This window comes from Coenobita brevimanus, chromosome 21 (genome assembly GCF_032717465.1).
Source record: "Coenobita brevimanus isolate Jiangsu-jjx chromosome 21, ASM3271746v2, whole genome shotgun sequence".
NCBI lineage: Eukaryota > Metazoa > Arthropoda > Malacostraca > Decapoda > Coenobitidae > Coenobita > Coenobita brevimanus.
This window is the reverse complement of record NC_136974.1, coordinates 16378934-16399759: the sequence shown is the minus strand read 5'-3', so window position 1 is coordinate 16399759 and position 20826 is coordinate 16378934. Positions and strand designations below refer to the sequence as shown.

The following is a 20826-nucleotide window of genomic DNA, read 5'->3' as shown; positions in this document are numbered from 1 at the left end:
ATGAACATTTCACTTCCTTATGTCTAATGGTTACTGCACAATGTACTGCCAAAAACTAAAAAAAAAGGCACTCCTTACTATAACCGAGAATAGAACTTCCCTGAGAAATAAATGGGAATAGGGAGGTGCAGGGAGTGTAGTGGGGCATCAGGCAGTGGGGAAAGGGAGGGAATATGTCTGCCACACACACCCAATATGATCTAGAGGGGGTATGGGGGGCAGTTTGGATGGGAGAGGACACAGAAGACAGGATCCAATGAGGCAAAGGGAGGTGGAGAGATGGCCTGGGGATGGAGGGTCCCCACACCCGGGGAGGGGGCCGGATCATGCTTCCCACCACCTGATCTCTTAGTTCCCATTAGCCATGTCCCATATACGTCATAAAAGAGGTGGTCCGCCTGTTTTTGGTAGCCTCTGTACCATCGACAGCCATAGGACTTTATGCGACATTTTCCATAACTGTCGTTCGACAGCCATAGGTCTTTAGGGGTTAACTAAAGCTTCTCTACTCTCACCCCACCAACATGTTACTTTGTCTTCAGGTACCCCTTGTCCATCCACACATTGAATCAGTAACTCTCAGGAGATTGTTCTTCAGAGGTCTGTACTGTTCATTAACACTTCTGTCAACAGCTCCCTGTTCAGCCACCACTCTACTTACCTGGCTGTAGAAGACATCCCTTCAACTCCCATATTTTGCTCATTGGTGCATAGATCCTATTCGTCATCACCTGCTCCTTAACCCTTTTCAGATAAACCTATAATTTTATCCTTACTTAGGTAATGTGGGGTCTGTCAGACCCCAATCTTTAAAAAATCGTCAAAAATACTTACAACAACTTTATTGTAACAATCGCTTTTACACAGCTTCTGTAGGCCTTTTCCTTCAATTTAGTGCAAAATGTATGGAAATATAAGTGACGAAATATTTTATGGAAAATTAAATGAAAAAAACATTGACAAATTTTATACCATCTGAAATTAGTGGCTGCCATACCAACACTGATATGTTCCACCAGTGTTCTATCATTGCATGCTGTACAGTAATGGCCAATGTTTCTGTAAGCAGTAAGAGAAGCACGTCATAAGAAAAAAAAAATTGTATGGAAGATATATATATGGGAAAATAATCACAGGTTAGGTAAAGTGGGGTCCACTGGACCCCAAAGGCCCTTTATCGCGAAAACGGAGCCAGATCCAGAACTGACCCCATCACCTCCCTAAACTAGTCTACCAGTCAGGAAGGTAGAGGGAAAACCAGATCCCAAGACCTTATAGTAATATATGAAAAACACTAAGAAAAATAGCGTGGGGTCCCACAGACCCCACATTAGCTGAGGAGGGTTAAGCAGCCTGTCACATCTAACTTTATTATAATGATCCGATTTCTGTATGTTTGTTGATTTATTACCCTAAACCCTAACACAGCCAAAATGGTGCATGTAGTGCATATATTTGATAGAGAAAGGTAATCATCAAACTTGAAGAATAAAACAATCTCCAGGCCAGACCGGTCACCGGTTCCCGAGTTATGAGTCATTTCTGGCATTTTGTTTAAAGAGGATGGGATGGATTAGTCTTTGATCCCACATTGATATTACCAGCATGACGCAAGAGAGAAAAGTGACGCATTTCATCGATTACCATTCTCTAACTTTTTCCTTCATCCCTGTTCTCCCAAAATTGTATAGTATCATGGTATAGTATACTCTATAGTATAATGATCCGATTACTGTATGTTTGTTGCTTGACAATGAGCGGAGGCCATCGAAGGTCGCCTTTAAGTGAGAGTCAGTAATAAGTATTGCTGCAAACACTCTTCACTTCCTATAAGTTTAAAATCCCTCACCAACTTCCTGTCAGCCCTCCTGCACAGGAATAAGTCTGTCTGGCTTCTGTTTCCGCAAACTCGTATGTAATCAACACACATGACTCTTTCCCTAAAATGCTTGTTGCACACATTCATGTTACCTCCCGAAACTCTAGTATCCTTTCCCCTTCATATACATATATATATATATATATATATATATATATATATATATATATATATATATATATATATATATATATATATATATATATATATATATATACAGCCGTGGCTCAGTGGGTTAGAGCGCTCCGCTCTGACCGAAGGATCGAATCCACCCAAGGGTCATTGGTAGACATCATGAAGGACATCCGGTCATAAAACGCTACACGGTCCATGAAAGTCCTCCATCCATGGGCAACGCCTTAGCCCTTCGGGGATTCCTGGCGTAAAACCTATATATATATATATACAGACCATATACTGTATATGATATACTGTATATATATATATTTTTTTTTCTATTTGATTCTGTTTTATTTAACTACCTTGACAGCAACGCTGCAATTCAGTTACCTAAACAAGTGTCCGAAAGTCGGGCCTCAAACTTTATTAACTCATAAATTAGCATAAGTTGATACTGAGCTGTTGATTATCATTATATTTCATTGAATGTAGAACTGATTTTCACATGCTGGGGTTCGAACAAATAACCCAATAGACCGAAGTCCGTATGCAAAATTCTTAGTGCAATTCGTCTTCTGCGGCATAATCACTGTTTTCAGGCGCTAATTCCGTCGTTGTCATTATTTCCTGGTCCTGTAGTGGTGTAGTGACACGAAGGTCACCCGAACGATGACTGTTCGCCTATGTGCTTTCCTCCTACAATTACGGAATCGCTTAATTCACCTTTCTACAGCTCAACTTGCACCGATCGGTTATTTGTTAAGGGTTCTCTCCCATTAAATAAAGGGTAATTATACTACGTCTAATCTCCTCAGTAGCTGGGACTATATTGCTTGCCCTTTCCACACCTACGTATATAGTATGCTAGATGTTTTGTGGTAAGGAACAAAATGAAATGACCAGGAAATCGTCGCCTGGCCCAATACTCTTAGCATTTCGCGTCTCATATGAAGCTCTGACGCAGTAACTACCGCGAATCGATGTTAAGGATTCGGTATTTCCTGGGTTCGCCTGAGCAGTTATCTCATCAGCAGCTGATATAAAGCCTTAAGTCAGGCTAGTCAACCAAGAGTTTGTAGCTGTGGTAGAGCTTTCATAATGTGTCACGAATTGCACATAATCTTTCCGGCAAAACCGCGCCACGAGTTAGTCTTTCGTTGTACCTTGGAACGTTCTCATTTTTTCATTTTCACTCGTTCTTTTGTTGAGTACTTTTTCATTCATTCTTTTCCATGATACCTCATTCTTTTTTTTATTTTTTTATTTATACTAAATTTTATATTCTTAAGGACTAATTTTTACGGTATTTCATATTTATTATTTTCATAGTAGCCATTCTTATGCATAGCCGGCTAACCCATTATGTACTTTTCATTGTACGCTATCTGTTGTTATTGATGTCCATGTTTTTCATAACACCGTGATACTCTTATTCGTATACAAATTTGATGACTCATTTTTATGGCTTTAGCTACTTGTGTTATGACCTGCACTCGTGACTTTTCTTACATTTACTCATTTCACACTACCCTTTCCTTCCCATTCTTATTTATTGCTGATGACTTGAAGCCTGTATAATTGCAAATAACCCTACAGCGTTGTATTCTGCAAGAAGAAAGGAACCAAGTTTTTTTATTATGAGACCCATTCCATGTGGTGACGCTTATGAAGCAAATATATTTCATAAACATTTTTTCCATTGTCATTTTTTTGTTTGTTTACTGAATAGTAAACCCGTCCCTTAACAGTAAAGGTTATTGTTTAAAAAAACATGACACACCTGATTTCACCATTATTTATAATTATTTACTGAATAAAATATGGTTAAAAATAAAACAAAACGGAAGGTCGTACTCAAGAGGCAAAGTGATGCATGCGTATGTCTTACCGCGTGTGATGTAGGCATCATGCCAACAATAATAGCAAACAAACGCACACATGAAGGAACAATCATCTTTCTCTTAAGCACCCCACAAACACCTACCTCACCCCTGCTAACAAAACCCACATATTTCTAGATATGTGGTAAAGGAGGTGCTAGTGGAAGCACTAAGTGGAGAGGACCTGGATATGGCATGGGAGGAGGCGAGGATCCTGGAAAGATGTAAGCATACGAGCATAGTGAGGTACAAGGAGAGTTACCTGCTGTCCTCCCCACCAACACTCTGCCTTGTAATGGAGTATGCTGACGGAGGTGAGAGTGTTGGCATTAATTTTGGTGATTAGATGGAAGATGGAGACAAGTGTATTGGCAGTGGTGAATGTGGTGAATGCCAGTGACGATGGTAGTGGACCGGAGGAGGAGGGGTAGGGAAGCGTGTTGTTTGTTGTTTGTTTTTAGGTGCGGTGAATATTGTTGAGGATAATGGAGATCGGGTGATTGGTTGGTGGTAGTGGTTGTGTGTAATGTGTTGTATTTTGTGTGTTGTTGTGACACAGGCTCAGTTGGATATATCTAGTTTGCTGCAGGAAACCGGTCACTTAGGCCAAGCACCTCTAGCGATGTTTTGTTGAGGTTATATTGAAGGATTATCTTTGCCATGAGTGCACGAAGTATTTTGTGCTGTGATAGGTTTCTGTGCAATAAGAGCACAGTAAGCTGAATGTATTTTGTTTACCGCTCGGGAAGAGAAGGGGTGTTCCGGCTAAGTGAATTAGTTTCCCTTAGGGAAGGACAGTTTCTGGTGCGTTGCTATTGCCCTCCAAGAATAAAATCCCTTCCTAACTGAACAGACCTGCGGCACAGAGATAAGCGATATACGTTCGGATCAGACCATTGGTGTAACTCGTGTGAGATGGTGTGCTGTTATCAATTGTGAATACCTGATGTTTTGCCCAGAGTAGAGTTAGTCAATGTTGTTCAATACCTTGTCGAAAATGTAAGTATGGAACTGCTTGGCTTGTGCAAACTGTTGTAACTAGCGATATCTACTGCTTGATAGCTATAAAACATTCTGACAGCCACAACAGTGGAATACCGTTATATACGGTAGTCATCAGTATGACTTGTTAGAGACAATATTGAAAGATGTAAAATTGAAGCAGCGAGGGAAAAAAAGTATAGAGAAGATCTGAGATCGCGAGATAACTAATACCTCTCCCACACTCCTGCAGGCGACCTCAACCAGCGTATACAAGAAGCTAAGGCATCGGGTCGACTATTGGAGGAGGATCTAGTGCTGGACTGGTTTGTGCAGGTGGTGTTCGCTGTACAGTACCTACACGCCAACAACATTCTACATCGAGGTAACTTTTCACATTGTTTACATTGGTACCATGACATTGTTATTCTTGTTACCGACATATGGTTTTAATCAGCTTAGAAAACTCCTCATATTCTCCATTGTCCATATTCACCCGGCTGTACAACTAGACCTAATTATAACAGACGGTTGCTGGCCAGATTTTGGGGGAAAACTGGGACTCGGCAAGTAATGTGTTCAGATCCATCGTGTAGTCAATAGCTATCAATCAAAACCCCCTTTTCTCCCTCTGAACAGTCTCCAGTAGCCGTATCAGAAATATGCTATGTGTCTTCTTGCCCCCACCAGACAATTTTTTTACGAAACACCCCATGCAGTGATGTGCTTAACTTCAATAACTTTTCTTAGTTGTCTTTTTTTCTATGTTGCCAAGGAGGTTATGTTTTTGACGGCATTGGTTTGTTTGTTTGTCTGTCTGTTGACAACTTTACTTAGAGTTATGAACGGATTTTGATTAAATTTTGTGAAAGAGTGGGCCATCGGCCAAGGAAGAAATTATTTTAGGGGTGGATCTGGATCCAGATCCGGAATATCCAGCACAATATCTCCAAAAGTTCTCAATGAATTTCAATGAAATTGTGTGGAAAGGTGAAACTTGAACCAAAGAAGTATCTGTTATATTTGGGGGCGGATATGGTTCCGGATCCTGTATCCACGGATCCGGATCCGGTTAATGGCAATGGCATTGGTGGAGGTATGCATTCTCAGTGATTTCTAGTTTTTTTTATAATATAGATCCGTCAAATTACTATTAGTACGTATGAGGCAGCGTAAGTGATATGCTAAAATGTTTCCCGAAAGCCAGTTCGTTGGTCTTGCGTGGGTGAGTTTTCTGTTCATCCTTTCATTCGTTACTGTTCATCCATTCATTCGTCATTCTGTTCGTTCGTTCACTCATTGGTATCCTATCTATCTACAGCCAGCTCCCGTAATATCGTATGGGGTTGCCACAAACAAATTGCCTCCATGTCACCTTGTCCTCTGCCATTAGGCTGCCCTTCTTCCGACTCAAATCCCACTCGTTTTACTCAAACTCATCTCTCCATCTCATCCTCGATCTCTCCTCTCCCCCGCTCCCCCACCTTACTCACTAGTCAGCCTGTCCGCATGGACAGATCATTTTAAATGTAGAATTTCTTCAAACGTTTTGGCACATCCACATTGACACAATGTTCCTTTCACTTCCTCATTTGTCTGTCTTCTCTCCATGTAACTCCACACGATCCTCTCAAATAGTTATTTTCTAATGTTCTCACTATTTATTTTTGTCCTTCACACCTCACAGACACAAAACAAGAAATAGCAGCAAAAAAAAAAAAAAAAGGATGCCAGCAGGTGAAGAACTGGCGAAACGGAAGCTCCAGATCGCGGTGACAATGTTTCTACCTATTGTACCTATGGCTTGCTCAAATGGTGGTGTAGTTTCTTCTCTGGAGGAGATCTCATAAGAAATTTGTGTACAGTAAAGTTATGGTGTTCTGCTCACTGAACATCTTGATTCTTTCCGGCTATACAGCGGGTCCATTTCAACCCTTTCTCTCGAGTTGGTGCACCTAATATTATGTTCAGGCAACACCATGAATATTCTATTTAACCGAAAGAAATCCCAGCGATCAAAGGCTACAAAAATGATATTAGCCCTTTATGAGCTACTGATGCACCTAGGACTTCAGTTTTAGTGGAGAATGAGAGGGAAGCAGAAGAAAGATTTAGAGGTGAGAGACAAAATGGAGTACATGAGTTTGACAGTGAACGTGGTTAAAACAAAAGTGATGATCGCTAGAGTAGGTGGCGGTATTGTCAAAACTGGAGCGTGGCCGTGCACAGTTTGCCACGAGGGTAAGGTACCGGTAAGTATCCCAGTTTTGTGCAATTTATGATAATAATGTGGACAAGAGATGTAGTGGTACAGCAACTGAAGTTGGCTGCAATATAATGTTGATTTTGTGTACGGCATGTAAAGGTGAGTACAGTATATAGACGCAGAGATGCAGGAAAGGATTAATCTTGCTTGAGAGTATTTTGAGTTTATAGAGGAGTTTTGTTGTTTGTGGGCCTGTGTACTGGAGGTGAAGCTGGTAGCAAGGATAAGGAGTGGTTGAAAAAATTTCTGAGAGTTGTTGCCCCTCCTGACTTTGAGAGGCACTCCTTCCTTGCTAAAGGATCATTGTATGCAGCGTGAGTGAGAAGCTTAATGCCGTGCAGTAGTGAGACTTGGACAGTGAAAGAGGATACGAGTTCTGTTCATAAAATATCCATCCTTAGGCTCTAAATAAATACACAGCTAATCTGTTGAGATAAGACACTAATCCCCCTCAAAGTAGGTCTCCTCTGACTTGACACACGTAGCCCAGCGTTCTCTCCATTGCCTGAAACATTTTTCATCGTCAGTTTTCATTATCTCCTGCAGGTGCTTCATCGCATTCGCCATGATCTCTTCTCTCGTCTCTAATTGTGAACCCTTCGGTGGAGTTTTGAGCTTGGGGAATAACCAAAAATCACTCAGAGCCAAGTCTGGTGACTAGGGAGCCTGCCGGACCTACGGGATGTTGTGCTTGGCCAAAAATTCCTGAACCAGATGAGAAGAATGGGCAAGGGCGTTGTCATGATGCAGCTTCCAACTTGCCGCTTTCCAGAGGTCTAGTTTCTTCCGTCGAACTGCGTCATGAAAACAACAGATAACATCGAGGTAGTAAGCTAATATCTGTTGACAGTCTAACCTTCTGGTGCGTATTCGTGAAGCACATCACCACGGTAGTCGAAAAAAACTTGCTGCTGATCTTTCGTGCTTTTGTTTTGGGCGAGGCGACCCTGCATGCTTCCACTATGAGGACTGTGCTTTGGTTTCTGGTTCGTACCCATACACCCAGCCTCATCTCCAGTGATAGCCTTCAGAAAGTCTGGATCGCGATTTACAAACTCCAACATCGTTTTGAGCATCGTTCATCCACAGAGCTTATTGTTCATGTAAAAGGAGCTTTGCCACGAACTTGGTGGCAACTCTTCGTATGCCCAAATCATCCATTAAAATTTCATGTGCCGATCCACCACTGACTCCAATGTCATTAGCGCTCTCTTTGACAGTCAGTCGACGATTTCCCATGATCAGATTGCAAACTATACATTTTCAACAATCCTCTTTGTTGATGGTATCTAGGCCGTGGATCGCTCTCAACTGACATTCGGTCATTTTTTTAAGCAACTGTACGACTCTTTTATTTGCTTTACCCCTATGGCTTTATTCACAGTAACTTGATGGAGCCTCCTGATAGTTTCAACTTAGGTATCACCTAGTTTTTGACATATTAGATGTAGTAACATTGTTTGGCTTTTTCTGTCATCATGACAAGCGTGGGAACCTTTCAGACATGAGGTATACGACCATGAACAAACGCTGACAGCCACTGAGTCGCTCGTGGCGGCTGGCATTAATCACTCATGCTCACGGGGGTCCTTCACTGCTCCATACAAAACCCCGACCGATCCTCCAACTGGTTGGTGAGAAAAAAAAAATGAGGTCGGATGCTTTCTGAACAGATCTTGTAGCCTATGCATAGGTTCAAAATGAGGTTAAGATATGTACTGCGTCCTCGAAATACAGGCCTAGGGGATCAGGATTTGCGGATGAAGATTCTAAAGGATGTGACTTGAATGCGCTGTTATGATGAGAAGGGGTAGATTGAGATGGTTGGGCAAGTGGAGAGGATGGAAAATGGCAGTTGGGTGTGGAGGATGAGAGGTATGCGCGTTGCAAGAGGCATACCAAGATTTGGAACGAGGTTATATGTAACCTCAAAGATACAGGACTAAAAAGGGAGCTTGCCAGATATCCTTACAGTGTGGAGAGCTGCGGTTAGGTGGCCAAGGATGATGCAAGCAGACATTTTGGAGCCTTTATAAACGAAACGACAACGAACCGAAACTTTACCATTTCACCCCTTCTCCAACTCACCTCCCTATTCTTTTTTTATTTTATTTGCCAGAGCCCTTTTGGCCAAGGTGACCAGATTTACTGAAGCTAAAAGAGGGACACTGTCGCGCAGGCGTGTGTGTGTGTGTGTGTGTGTGTATATATATATATATATATATATATATATATATATATATATATATATATATATATACTGACTGTGAATGACAGCAGCCGCTGCTGCGCTATACCATACCCTGAGGCTACCAATCAAACACTAACGTGACCGAACTCCAAACATACCGTACGGTACTGTGAATGGGCCGACCAAAGCTACCAGCTAGTGAGCATTACAGAATTTATATTAATAATTCGGTGTTTCATTTGGCCAGGATTATGCATAATTTTTTTAATTCATCCCAATTATATAAAAAGAGGTCATGTTATATCTAATGCAACAGTAATTTTCTAAAAGGGGGACGTTTAAGATAATTTGCTCAAAAAGCGGGACATTCTATTCACAATTAAACAAGCGGGACAGACGTCCAAAAAGCGGGAGTCTGGTCACCTTACTTTTGGCTGATTCTCAAGAGTTTTCGGATTCAGGGTATCTTCTTTGGTTCAGGAGGTATTGAAACTGTTCTGAGTATAGCCTACATGACAGGGTCAGCCACACCCAGGGGTGTCCAAACAAACGGGAAAGAGCAGCGTACGGAGCCGCCATTGCAGCGTTTATAAACGAAAGAACGACGGAACGAACGAACGAACGAGTCAGATGGTTTTGTTTAGTCGGGAGAAATCATAGCACTCAGAGCTGACGGATACATGATTTTTCAAATGTTTGAAAGTTTTGCTGGAATCCAGGTAAATGTTAGATGGGGGATATATTATTATTATTATTATTATTATTATTATTATTATTATTATTTCTCACTATCTTTTCGCTCTCTCCATTTTTTTTTTTTTTTTTTGTGCGTGAGGGGGGGGGGGATGTGGTAATTTTACGTTGTACTTTAGCTGGGAAATAGCATAACTACAATTTTACTTTCTTTTTTTTTTTTAATTCAGTTCATTCGATTAATTTTGTAAACAGGTTTAGGTGATGGGCTGATTCTACTCGTGCATTGCGGTAAATTCCTAAACCCGCTCAGGAATCCACTGCCAATTGACATCACTTATTGAAGGAGGTCTGTTTTTTGGTCAAAATGACTTGCATAGGTCTTGGCTAGGTTACTTTCGGCTAGACTAGATTTTGGTGAGTTTCAGTAAGTTCCTACCGTAAATCACGAGAAAGGACGACGAATCAACTCATGCTAGAACCTTATATATGAAGCATTCAGGACGAAGGATTTGACTGTTGATAAAACATTTCTGTTACCTAATATTTTAATATGTTTCATATTTTTACTTGTCAGATCCATGCCTCGCACCCCTTTGATCATCATTTAAAATTTGATTCTCAAAAGTATACATAATTTGCAGCAGTGCCTACCCCTCCTTCCCCCTCCCCCTAATTTAGGATTTGGGCCCACATTCGCCCTCCCGTTTTGTGAAGCCACGATTACGCCGCGGCTTATTTTTTAGTTCGTTGAAAAAATGTATTCATTGTCTCCTCTCTACGACTGGTATCCATAGGCTTTTCTTCTGCCTCACTCTGCTTTAATTGTAACTGATATTGTACAGTACGTCATTGTCCATTAGGTAAGGTATCAACTTATTATCATGGTTACCCATCAAATATTTAGGTAAGGAACCAATTTATTCGAGTTACCCATCAAAAATTCCCGCTTACTTTGACTTAATTGTTAAAGAAAACAGAGTATTTCAGGGTGGACATAGGAATACGTGGAGGGCTGTTTTTGGCGCATGACGAAGATATGTTGGAAAAAATGCTGCATTTACTAAGATCGAACCAACGTTTGAGAGAAATGAAAAGAAAAGAGGAAAGTAATCCCACACTTACCACACCGTTGTAAGATATGGAAGCTCTGACTGTATGGATAAGAATGAAAGTGGGAATAAAAGCTTGGGTGATCGTTTTTGTATATGGCCCATTGCAGTGCATTTTTTAAAGCAAATCTCACTGGGCGACATTCCTTGGATATCCAGGAGGGTTGTAGTAGCCATACCTGTCTCTTGTGTGAACAACACCCCCCCCCAGCTGTGTTTATGAACCTTCCAGTGGCACCAATAAGGCCCAACCTCATTGAAAAATATTTATCAATCCTTTGACCTTAATATATTATGCTGTAAACCACATTACTTTTTTATACAGGCAATCACTTTATGCAAGAAACAAGTGCAAGGTTTAACATGTATAATTTATTGTTCCTTAAAAGAAATGCAGTTATAAAACAAAATATTATGTATGGGTTAGATAAACTAGAAAAGCGTATTGCAATGAATCAAAATTACAAAGAATAATGCAAGACTTGGCACTTAGATATACGTAGATTATAATTTTTCAAAATGTAATAATTTATTTTAAACATATATAATATGATAAAGAAATAAAATCACAACTTAGCATGTCAGGTTTAAGAATTATTAACAATCAGTTCAAAACGAGTTAGACAGCCTAGACTCTCGTTTTGTTCACTACCTGTTCCGCACGGTACAGTTACTTCCGTAAACTGCGAAACTAAGAAAAACTTGAAAAAAAGAGTAAAAAACCTTTCCATACTTCCCACATCATCGCGAGCAGCGGGAAATAAAGGAACAAATTCCATATCACTTTCCACAAAATACTCCTTGGCAAACCTTCAACGTAGTCCCTAGATATTATCCTCTGCTCCCTGTACAGTACACACATACATAAAGAGCCATTGCATCCAGGAAGGATTTAATGAATAAATATCTTGTTGCCCAATAGCTTAAAAATTTTCTTCCTGCGCATCAGCTTTTCAACACTGGGGGATATTTTGGTCGCCCAGTTATAATGTTAAAAAATGCACTGCCCCATTTGAGTACCGAACGACTGGACTGAAAGATATGTTTGAGCGAAAGATTGATTCAAATGTATAGTATTGTAAAGAGATAGAGTACATATACATGAAAAGTAGCTGGATGTGGAAGCGTGATTGGAAAAATTTCTGAGTGACCGTGCATTTGACTGGAGATATTAATGGAAAAGAGGTTAGTGTCAGGGTAGACGGGGTGGTTGGTGAGTGGGGTGTTCCTGCTGAAGTGGATGGGAATGGCAGAGGTCTGGTGGACATTTGTTTGGGGAAAGACTTGGCAATAACCAGTCCACAGGTATACAAGGCGAGTAATAAGGAAGGACAAGCTGGATGAACGGAAGGCAATAATTTTGTGTGTGTGTATGAGAAAATGAGATCTGTGTTGGACACGAGTGTACCATATAGAGTTTAGAGGAGTGGACTATCTGATCGATCACCGCATAGCACAGTCCGAGAAAGAGGAACAAAGCCGTTTGGCGAAGAGAAGATAAAGACAGGAGGAGCAGTTTCTGAAAGGAACTGAAGAAAGGATTGCAGAAGAATGGAAAAAAAAAAAAAAATAGAACACAACAGAATTAAAGGAACGATTGGATAGATCTGATTTGGGATAGATGGAGGATTTTGAAAACATGTGTAGTATTCGGAAATCTCCGCAGCATGTGAAGTAGTATGTAAGGTGAAGAGGAGATGTAAAGGAATACAAGAAACAGAATGGTGGAGTACAGAGGTAATCCAAACTGTAACAGAAAAAAACATATACTGGATGGTAAAGGAATCGACGATGCCGGAAGACGGAAGAGAGAGCTATATGTAGAGAAGAAGTGAGGAGTGAAAAGACTAGCGAGAAAGAGTGGTTGAGTAGTTTGGAAGGAAAATATCTTTGAAAGGAATGTAAGGAACTGTTTTGGAAAGGGGGTTAAAAAGGTAAGACATGGCGCTATGGGAAATACTATAGAAGTGAAAGATAAAAATGGCAAAATGTTGGTGAAGGGAGAAAAAGTTAGCAGATGGAGAGAACATTTTAAAGAATTGCTGAATATAGAGAACAGAAGCAGCGCAAATCGTTAGGGAATGGCTGGGAGATGAGAGTATTTTTGGCGGAGGAAATCAGTAGAAAGGAAGTATTAGTAGCCCCCTGATGTGAAGATGGTTAAATGTTGAAATACGGGGGAAAGTTAGTGAAAGAAGGGATATGGAAGGTGTACAGACTGACCAGGGAGGAAGATAGGGTCACGGAGGATTGGAAGTCGAGAGAAATGCGTGGCAATCATGGTTGTTTGTCTTTCCAATATAATAGGGGAAAAAATGATAGGATACTTATCGATAATTATGATAATAACGAGGAATTAATTGAAGAACAAGGTGGTATTAGGAAGGAGAGAGACTGCGTAGATCAGCCTTCATTCTAGGAGGGGAAAAAAGTTGTGTGCTGACTTCATGGATCTGGAGAAATCATATGATAGGGTGGATAGTCAAAGAATGTGGAGGGAACTGGAAACATATGGAGTAGATGGGACGTTGTTGATTGGTGTGAAGAATATGTCTGGGGGCGCTAGGGATGTAGTGCTTGTGGACTGTGGACAGTTCTTTGATCTGAGTGTTGGATTGAAGCAGAGATGTGTCATGTTTCTGTGGTTGTTTAGTTTGTATACGTATTGAGCTATAAACGAGATACTAGGTAAGGCAGTGAATGTTGGAGTGTCTAATGAGCGAGGGCAGGGTGTGGAAACTCTGTAGCCTACTACTGTTTGCTGGTGAATCTGTATCCTTAAGGTGAATGTGAGCTATAAGGCTTGGTGAATGAGCTTGGGAGTGTATATAAGAAACTAAATCTAAAAGTGAATATAGATAACAGTAAAGTCTTTGAGAGAAATGAAGTCACAGAGTGCACAGTGAGTCTGGGTGTTGAGGAAATGGAGAATGGGAGTTCATTCAAGTAGTTAAATGGTGTGACGAGTGAGGATGGAAGTTAGGGGATGAAGTGCTTGAAAGAATACAGCAGAGGAGAAGGGTTGCTAGTGCAGTGAGAGTAATGATAAGGAAAAGGGAAGTGAACATGGATATATATATATATATATAAATATATATATATATATATATATATATATATATATATATATATATATATATATATATATATATATATATATATATATATATATATATATATATATATCGTTGCTTTACAGTACTGTGATCGCCAGTCTAAAGTACGAAGATGCTTTGACTCTGTTAGAAGGACAAATGTCAAGATTTACAGCCTCCTAAATGAGTCATTTGAGAGGAACTAGTCGAATAGCATAGAAAGACAAATGACAAACTAAAAGAAATTTTTGTTGCTGTGACAGTGCGAAAAAAAAAAAAAAAAAAAAAAAAAGGTGGTCTGACCATGTGGAGAGGGTGGAGAATGAGTGACTGACTGAAAGAGTATATGTGGGTGAGGAGGAGGAGACTAAGGATGAGATGCAGGGATAGAGTGGAGAGATATGAAGGGCCGGGGGTGAGTTGGAGGGAGGGCAGTCTAATGGCAGAGGACAGGGCGACGTGGATGCCATTTGTTTGTGGGTGTCTGGCAATGGATAAATATATATATTTTTTTAATGAAAGGAAGAAGGAACCCAAGGCCAGGAGTCAGCAAGATTGTTCCCTCCAAGAAAAAGAAAAAAATATCAGAGCCATATTCGAGCTCCGTTAATTTCGAGATGCCTGGTCACATTGTGTTTGAAAGACTGGAGGCCATAGGCAGTAGGTAATACAGGGGAAGACAGTTTCAGAGTTGACCTGTTGCATACACAAAGGACTGGGAGTAACGGTTAACTCTGCACTAGAGAGCTGGACAGAAGAGGGATGAAAGTTTTTGCTAGACGGGTTTTACATGGCCACTTTTGTGGTGGAGGGATGCAAGCAGACAGTTCAGAAGGGAAGTGACCATTGAAGTAGATACAGAAAAGAGATAATATGCAACAGTGCAGTGAAGAGACAGAGGTTGAATTGAGCCAGTAAGAGGAGGAGAGTTAATGAAACGAAATACCTTTGAATTCACCTTGTTGAGAAGAGCTGCATGTGGGGAGCCTCCCTGCACATGAGTATTGTACTCTACTCAGAGACGAATAAAACCTGGGTATAAAGTTAACAACTGTGTAGGGGTAATGAAAGCACAGAGTCGGCTTACCACACCTTATCTCTGGAAGCAGATTTTGCAAGAGAGGTAATATGATCTTTCCAAGATCAATCCCCATAGAATGAAGCCCTATGTATATTTAAAGATGATGCGGGATTGAGTTGGATATTGTTAAAAATTAGAGGATACTCCTGCGGCAGATATTCACTGGCTGAAAGATATAAGACCTGAGTTTTTGATGCATTAAGGAAAGCAAGAATACTTGTACCATAATCAGAGATATGAACCAAGTCAGACATAAGGTGTGTCATAGACTCATTCCTTGTTTGTTGGAGTCACTGGTCAGATTGATGCAGTGAGATGCGAACGGAAAGGTGTAGGAGTCATCAGCGTATGAGTGACTGGGGTTAAATGTACAGTTATATCAACCAGCATGTAACATAACTAAAAAAACAACACAAACCACAGAAAGAAACAAAAAGCAGCAAATTGTCTGTCATGGCACATTGTTTTGCCTAGTACATTACAGCACTCATCACAAAGCATATTGCATTGGCCGGTACATTACAGCACCCATCACAGAGCACATTGCACTAGAGGATACGTACCTTCACGCAGCACAATACAGTATACATCACAGCATACAACACCAAAACACGGTGCATAGCACAACGCAAAACACGCCTAGACGCAGAACACCCCTAAAAGCAGAACACGCCTAGACATAGAACACGCCTAGACATAGAGCATGCCTAGACGTACAACACACCTAGACGCAGAACACACGTAGACGCAGAACACGCCTAGACACAGAACTCGCAAGAATGCAGAACACACCAGGATGCAGAATACGCCAAGACACAGAGCACGGTCAAGACGCTGAACATGGCCCAATTAACGCACACGTCATAACAGTGCACAACACGTCACAACAATGCACAACACGTCACACTGAAAAAAAAAGCATTCGGGGATCGAATGCTAATCCCAAGCAAAATATGTTGCTTGCTAAGGTACAAGTTACCTATAAACAAAATTTGAAGACGACATAGTTTGGCAAAACACACACACACACACACACACACACACACACACACTATCTCCTCGCCTTGCTAAAGGTGGGCGATAACAGTGTAAAACACGTCACGCCAATGTAAAGCAGTCACAACAATGCAAAGCACGTCACCTTATAATTGCTGATACAGTACCTATTTTTTGTTGTGACCTCTTTGCTTTCCTTACTCCTTTTTTAGACTGGAATGTGGGTCAGTGTTTCCTTTTTATGTTTTGTTAGCTCTATTTTTTTTTTTTTTTTACCTCCTCGCACAGTCAATGGTGGGAATAAGATTTTGAATGATTTTTTTCTACGTTGCAGACCTGAAGACCCAAAATATATTCCTGACGAAGGATAATTTAGTGAAGGTTGGAGACTTCGGCATCGCTCGCCATCTCCGCCACACGCAGGACCTGGCCACCACCGCTGTCGGCACACCCTACTATCTGTCCCCAGAGATATGTCAGAGGTGGGTCCGTGGAAGTGGAGTGGGTGAGGGAGGGGGGAGATGTTTAAATGTAGGGGAAGCTTCGTTGGAGTGGGAGGTTTAGGTAGAGGGGAGGTTTATTGGATGGAGAGAATTGTGAGGCTTTATTTGGAGGGTCAAAGTTTAGTTGTTGCGTCGGGGTATAGTTGTAGGGTCGGGTTTAGTTGTAGAGTCGGCGTTTAGTTGTAGCGTCGGCGTTTAGTTGTAGCGTCGGGTTTAGCTGTAGGGTCGGGTTCAGTTGGAGGGTCGGGTTTAGTTGGAGGGTCGGGTTTAGTTGGAGGGTCGGGTTTAGTTGGAGGGTCGGGTTTAGTTGGAGGGTCGGGTTTAGTTGTAGGGTCGGGTTTAGCTGTAGGGTCGGGTTTAGTTGGAGGGTCGGGGTTTAGACGGAGGGTCGGGGTTTAGGAGGGTCGGGGTTTAGACGGAGGGTTGGGGTTTAGGAGGAGGGTCGAGGTGTAGACGGAGGGTTGAAGTTAAGTTGGAGGGGAATGGTTTAGGTGGAATGGAGATATTTACAGTAGATGGACGGGAAGGCTTAGATGGAGGGGGAGCGCTTTAGATGGAGGGGGAGGAGGAGTGCTTAAGATGGAGGGGGACCGCTTAAGATGGAGGGGGAGCGGTTTACATGGAGGGGGAGCGGTTTATTTTGAGGAGCAGTTTAGCTGGATTAGGAGTTTAGCTGGGGGAGGAGTTTAGCTGGGGGAGGAGTTTAGCTGGGGGAGGAGTTTAGCTAGGGGAGGAGTTTAGCTAGGGGAGGAGTTTAGCTGGGGGAGGAGTTTAGCTGGGGGTTGAGTTTAGCTGGGGGTTGAGTTTAGCTGGGGGTTGAGTTTAGCTGGGGGAGGAGTTTAGCTGGGGGAGGAGTTTAGCTGGGGGAAGGAGTCTAGCTGGGGGAAGGAGTCTAGCTGGGGGAGGAGTCTAGCTGGGGGAGGAGTCTAGCTGGGGGAGGAGTCTAGCTGGGGGAGGAGTCTAGCTGGGGGAGGAGTCTAGCTGGGGGAGGAGTCTAGCTGGGGGAGGAGTCTAGTTGGGGGAGGAGTCTAGCTGGGGGAGAAGTTTAGATGGAAAGGTTTGGTTTAATTGGAGGGAAAGATTTGGTTTAGTTGGAGGAAAAGGTTTGGGTTTAGTTGGAGGGGAGGGGAGGGTTTAGTTGGAGAGAAGGGGTGGGTTAGTTGAAGGGGAGGGGAGGGTTTAGTTGGTGGGAAGGGGGGGTTAATTGGAGGGTAGGGGAGGGTTCAGTTGGAGGGTAAGGGAGGGTTCAGTTGGAGGGAAGGGGAGGGTTCAGTTGAAAGGGAGGGGAGGGTTGAGTTGGTGGGAAAGGGGGGGGTTAGTTGGAGGGGAGGGGAGGGTTCAATTGGAGGGAAGGGGAGGGTTTAGTTGGAGGGAAGGGGAGGGTTTAGTTGGAGGGAAGGGGAGGGTTTAGTTGGAGGGAAGGGGAGGGTTTAGTTGGAGGGAAGGGGAGGGTTCAGTTGAAGGGGAGGGGAGGGTTTAATTGGAGGGGAAGGTTTAGTTTGAGGGGAATGTTTGGTCGGAAGGATCGGTTTAGATTATTTCCGTGTACTGTATAAGCTGGTGCACGGGGTGGAGGGAGGGGGGATTGTAAGTGTGGGTGGAGGGAGGTGGAGGAGGTGGTCGCATGCGTGTCAAGGAGAATGGGTTTGTGTGTTGTGTGTGTTCCCGGAGTTATGTACTGTATGTCAGAACTAAGGCGAAGATTGATAGACGAAGGAGACGTAAATGTGTCCTTGTTTGCGGATATGTTAAATGGAGGGGAAGTTGGGTGAGGGGGGTGTTGTGGGTGTGTGTTGTTTGTGTGTGTTGTTCTCTGTATCGTTGAGTGGCTGTGGAATATGAAAATGGGGGGTTTGGATAATAATTGTCTTTGGGAGGAGTGATGCTAATTTCATTGTGATGGACAAGGTTTTGTTTTTGCGTGGATGGGCGAGAAGAGGCATTTGTACTGTATGTTGTGTTGAGGGAGGGAGACCTTTATGTGTGTGTGTGTGTGTGTGTGTGTGTGTGTGTGTGTGTGTGTGTGTGTCTGTGTGTGTGTGTGTGTGTGTGTGTGTGTGTGTGTGTGTGTGTGTGTGTGTGTGTCAATATGTGTGTGTGTGTGTGTGTGTGTGTGTGTGTGCGTGTGCGTGTGCGTGTGCGTGTGCGTGTGCGTGTGCGTGTGCGTGTGCGTGTGCGTGTGCGTGTGCGTGTGCATGTGCACGCGCGCGCTTGTTTGTTACCTCCACCAACGGAAGTTGAAGGAGGTTATATATTCACCTATGTTTGTCCACACGATATCCCCAAGAGTTCTCAATGAATTTCAATGAAATTTTGTGGAGGCTGGGCCATAGGCCATGAATGGACTGATTAAATTTGGTGGCGGATCCGGATCCACATCCTGTATCATTTATCCCACACAATATAAGTTCTCAATGAATTTCAGTCAAGTTCTGTGGAAGGGTAGGCCATGGGCCAAGAGAGGACTGATTAAATTTTGGGGCGGATCCGGTTCCAGATCTGGCATTGGTGGAGGTATGGGCTCCGAGTGCTTTATAGTTTGTATTTTTTTTTTTTCTTGTGTTTTTGTGTTATTTAGTTTTTGTCATATTTTTGTGTTTCTGTTTGTGTGCTTTTGTTTGTCTGTGTGTTTACTGTGTGCTTTTGTTTGTGTGTTTGTTTCTGTACTTGTATGTGTGTGTGTGTGTGTGTGTGTGTGTGTGTGTGTGTGTGCGTGTGTGTGTGCGTGTGTGTGCGTGTACGTGTGCGTTTGCGCATGTGTGTACGTGCGCGTTTGCGCATGTATGTACGTGCGCGTGTTTGCGTGTGCGTGTGTGCATGCTTGCCTTTGTATGTGTGTTTGTGTTTGTTTGTTTCTGTCTGTGCTTCTGTTTGTTTGTGTGTATGTGTTTGTTTCTGTATGTGTTATTGTTTGCATGTGTTTGTGTTTGGTTTGAATAAATTTGTATAATTGTGTGGACTTCAGTGTGTTTGTGTGTGTGTGTGTGTGTTTGTGTGTGTGTGTTTGTGTGTGTGTGTTTGTGTGTGTGTGTTTGTGTGTGTGTTTGTGTGTGTGTGTTTGTGTGTGTGTGTGTGTTTGTGTGTGTTCGTGCGTTTGTGTGAGGATTAATTGATTGACGTGTGTGTGTGAGGGAGGGAGGCGTTTATAACTGTACGCAGAAACATGTATTTTACGGATGATGGAGTGTTTCTGTGATCTTACAGTAAGAGGTTGGTAAATAGGGAAGTGTAAATAAAAAAATAATAATAAGTTCGGTGATGTGGGAGGAACAGGTAAAGAACAGAATGCCTGGAGAGGCCTTTGTCATTCAATGAAGCGACATTGGCTGAAGTTATTTTAAAGTGGTGAAATCCAGAGTTTTGTCATACCTACATGAGATGGAGGAGATGGCAGAGCAGACTCAATAGTGTGCTGGAGTCTGTCGTCGCTGGTTTGCTTCTGGCTTTTTCTTTATGCAGAAAAGAAACAGCTAAAGTTTGATAACCTGCAACTATGTTGTTTTTCTCCCCCCCCCCCAAAAAAAAAAGAAGTTAAACAAGATACCATCAAGATCCATTCATCTCAAAATGCCTAGATTCATGAAAAGACTGGAGGTCATAATCAGAGGGAAATATAGATTAGGGAAGAGCGTGCCCTAACTGACGTTGCATAATAATATATAAAGAATGGTTCTTTTGTACTTAATTCTTTTTTATCCCTTGCAACTTAATTCCAATTAAGATTTTGAACGGGGTGAAGGGTAAAATATTGCCATCGTTAGCAGTTTCGCCAGGCGCTGACAGGGGGCTTACACGTGGTTGTGATGTGCACCCTGGATGGAGCATTTGCAGCTTTTACGTGAGACCAGATATCCACGTTTCCTTGCACTTCGCAGAGGGAAGGACCCTGATCCGACCTTGGTAATGTTCTGTCTACTGCACGGCTGCACTGGATCCCTGTACAGTGTACGTGCTGTAATGCAACTGTAGGACGGACCCACAGAAACAGTTGCTTACTGTGGTCGACGGGTCTGCTCGCCCAGACAAAAC

General features: G+C 42.3%; 1 protein-coding gene across 1 annotated transcript in view; it reads left to right on the top strand.

Moving 5' to 3' along the window:
• Positions 1-20826, top strand: part of LOC145392108 (serine/threonine-protein kinase Nek3-like) — a 68603-nt gene that overhangs the window by 24671 nt on the left and 23106 nt on the right. The window contains exons 2-4 of the mRNA XM_080266562.1: positions 4018-4193; positions 5114-5245; positions 16629-16776. Coding sequence (XP_080122688.1) covers positions 4018-4193; positions 5114-5245; positions 16629-16776 — 456 coding nt within the window. The remainder of the gene's footprint in view (positions 1-4017; positions 4194-5113; positions 5246-16628; positions 16777-20826) is intronic.